The sequence below is a fragment of the Nicotiana tomentosiformis genome, chromosome 2 (genome assembly GCF_000390325.3).
Source record: "Nicotiana tomentosiformis chromosome 2, ASM39032v3, whole genome shotgun sequence".
NCBI lineage: Eukaryota > Viridiplantae > Streptophyta > Magnoliopsida > Solanales > Solanaceae > Nicotiana > Nicotiana tomentosiformis.
In genome coordinates this window covers 151,560,320-151,563,029 of record NC_090813.1, presented here as the reverse complement: position 1 = coordinate 151,563,029, position 2,710 = coordinate 151,560,320, and the positions used below count along the sequence as shown (strand labels likewise).

Below are 2,710 nucleotides of genomic sequence, written 5' to 3'. Positions count from 1 at the left end.
ATGTCACATACAGGTAGTGATGATGAACGAGGGGTTCTCCAAGAAGCCGAAATCAAAGCAAGAAATGATTTTACCTTGCAAGCTATGCATCAACAATTCGAAAGGTGGAATTTGCAACTCCAAGAGATGAGGGACACCATTGCTGAGCAAAATGATACAATAGCTGAACTTAGAAGGGAAAATAATGTTAGGCCCCAAGCTAGGAGAAATGTACCCCTTGCTCCCATTGTAAATCAAGAAAACCCAATAGATGATTTTAATGATATCGATTTTGATAGGGTGGGAAGAGATAGGAGGGGACAAAGAGGTAGAGTAGAAGATGATAATATAAGTAGTATAAAGATGAAGATGCCATCTTTCAAGGGAACAAGGGATCCAGACTTGTACCTTGATTGGGAGAGAAAGAGATTCATACCATCACACTTTCAAAGAGAGCTACAACAACGCCTTCAAACATTGAAGCAAGGGTCCATGTCTGTGGATGAGTACTTTAAGGCTATAGATATGGCTATGATCCAAGCTAATTGTATGGAGGAAGAAGAGGCTACAATGGCTAGGTTTTTAAATGGTTTAAATAAGGAAATAGTTGATGTAGTAGAATTACAACAATATGTAACAATAGATGAGTTAGTTGATTTGTCTGTAAAGGTAGAAAATCAAAATAAAAGAAAGCAAGCTAGCTCATGGAAAGGTCGGTCAAACACCATCTCCAAGAAGCCATGGTCGAATCAAGAGATGAAGAGTTCTTCTAGACCTCAAGAAGATAAGGATAAAAGTAAATTTGAGAACAAAGATGGAGGTAAAACCTTTAACCCTAAACCTTTTACACCTTCTAGTTCTATTCAGTGTCATAAATGTAAAGGAAGGGGGCATATGATGCATGAATGTCCAAGTAGAAGAAACATCATTCTTAGAGAAGATGGAGGATATGAGAGTGAAAAAAGTGAGGGAGAAGAAGAGGGAGATGTGAGTAATGATGATGATATAGAACTACCTAATGATGGCATGATTGGGGTAGTTAGGAGGATTATGACTATCAATTTGGGAAGCAATAGTGAAGAACAAAGGGAGAATATATTCCATACTAGGTGTGGGATAAAGGGGAAAACTTGTTTTATGATCATTGATAGTGGTAGTTGTGCTAATGTGGTGAGTTTATACTTTGTGGAAAAATTGGGACTTGCATGCATGAAACACCCTACTCCCTATAGACTCCAATGGTTAAATGCTAGTGGTGAACTAAAGGTAAACAAATAATGCATGATTTCATTCAATGTTGGTAGATATAAGGATGATATTCTTTGTGACATAGTCCCTATGCAAGCTTGTCATATCTTACTGGGTCGTCCTTGGCAGTATGATAGGAATGTTTTTCATGATGGAAGGAAGAATAGATATTCTCTTGAGCTAAATGGCAGGAAATTTACTCTTGCACCTTTATCTCCTTCTCAAGTGTTTGAAGATCAAAAGAGATTAAGGGAAACAATGGGAAAACCAAGGGGAGGGATAAAAAGTGAGCTTGAGGAAAAAGAAAAGAAAGGAGGCCAAGAGTTGGAAAAAAAGAGAGATGGCCGAGAGAAAGAGAGAGAGGGCAACAATTTGAGAGAAGAGATAAAAAGGGGCTTGAATGAAAAAATAGAAAGTCTTGGTGAGAGGAAAGAGGCTAAGGAAATAAAAAAAGAGAGTTTTTATATAAAAGCCAAAGAGTATTTAAATACAAGGAAAGAGGGGTTGCCCATAATACTACTTACTTACAAAGAAGTTTTGATTAATTATGACTTACTAACTTCTTCTTTGCCAAGTAGTATTTCTTCTCTTTTGCAGGATTTTGAAGATGTCTTTCCTAAAGATATTCCTAATGGATTGCCACCTTTACGTGGCATTGAGCATCAAATTGATTTCGTGCCTGGATCACAAATCTCAAATAGGCCTGCTTATAGGAGTAATCCAGAAGAGACAAAAGAGCTTCAAAGGCAAGTTGAGGAGCTGCTTGAGAAAGGTTTTGTGAGAGAGAGAGCATGAGCCCTTGCTATGTTCCCGTCCTATTGGTACCCAAAAAGGATGGAACTTGGAGGATGTGCGTGGATTGTAGAGCAATCAACAAGATAACGGTAAAGTATCGCCATCCTATTCCTCGTCTTGATGACATGTTGGATCAATTACATAGATCCAAAATCTTTTCTAAAATTGATCTAAAAAGTGGTTACCATCAGATTCGAATGAATCCTGGAGATGAATGAAAAACTGCTTTTAAGACCAAATATGGGCTTTATGAGTGGTTAGTTATGCCTTTTGGCTTGACTAATGCACCTAGCACTTTAATGAGATTAATGAATCATATCTTTAAGGATTTTCATGGAAAATTTGTTGTGGTGTACTTCGATGATATCTTGATCTTTTCTAACACTTTAGAAGAGCATGTAGAACACCTAAAACAAGTTTTTGAAGTTCTTAGAAAGCAACTCTTATTTGCTAATCTTAAAAAGTGTACTTTTTGTGTGGATCGTGTGATTTTTTTGGGTTTTGTGGTTAGTTCTAAAGGAGTTGAGGTTGATGAAGAGAAAATTAAAGCAATAAAAGAAAGGCCAAAACCTAAGAGTGTAACTGAAGTTAGGAGTTTTCATGGACTTGCTAGTTTTTATAGGAGGTTTGTGAGAGACTTTAGCACCATTGCTTCTCCTTTAACTGAAGTTATTAAAAAGGATATGAT

The 2,710-nt window shown here is 37.0% G+C and overlaps 1 protein-coding gene across 1 annotated transcript; it reads left to right on the top strand.

The window, feature by feature from the left end:
• On the top strand, positions 1-2,261 carry LOC138906735 (uncharacterized). The gene has a single exon (XM_070196249.1). It carries the CDS (start codon positions 1-3, stop codon positions 1,255-1,257), a length of 1,257 nt encoding a protein of 418 aa, XP_070052350.1. The 3' UTR covers positions 1,258-2,261.
• Positions 2,262-2,710: the final 449 nt, after the last annotated feature.

Excerpts from the sequence above, each read along its gene's own strand:
- LOC138906735 (XM_070196249.1), top strand. The coding sequence starts at position 1 with ATGTCACATACAGGTAGTGATGATGAACGAGGGGTTCTCCAAGAAGCC.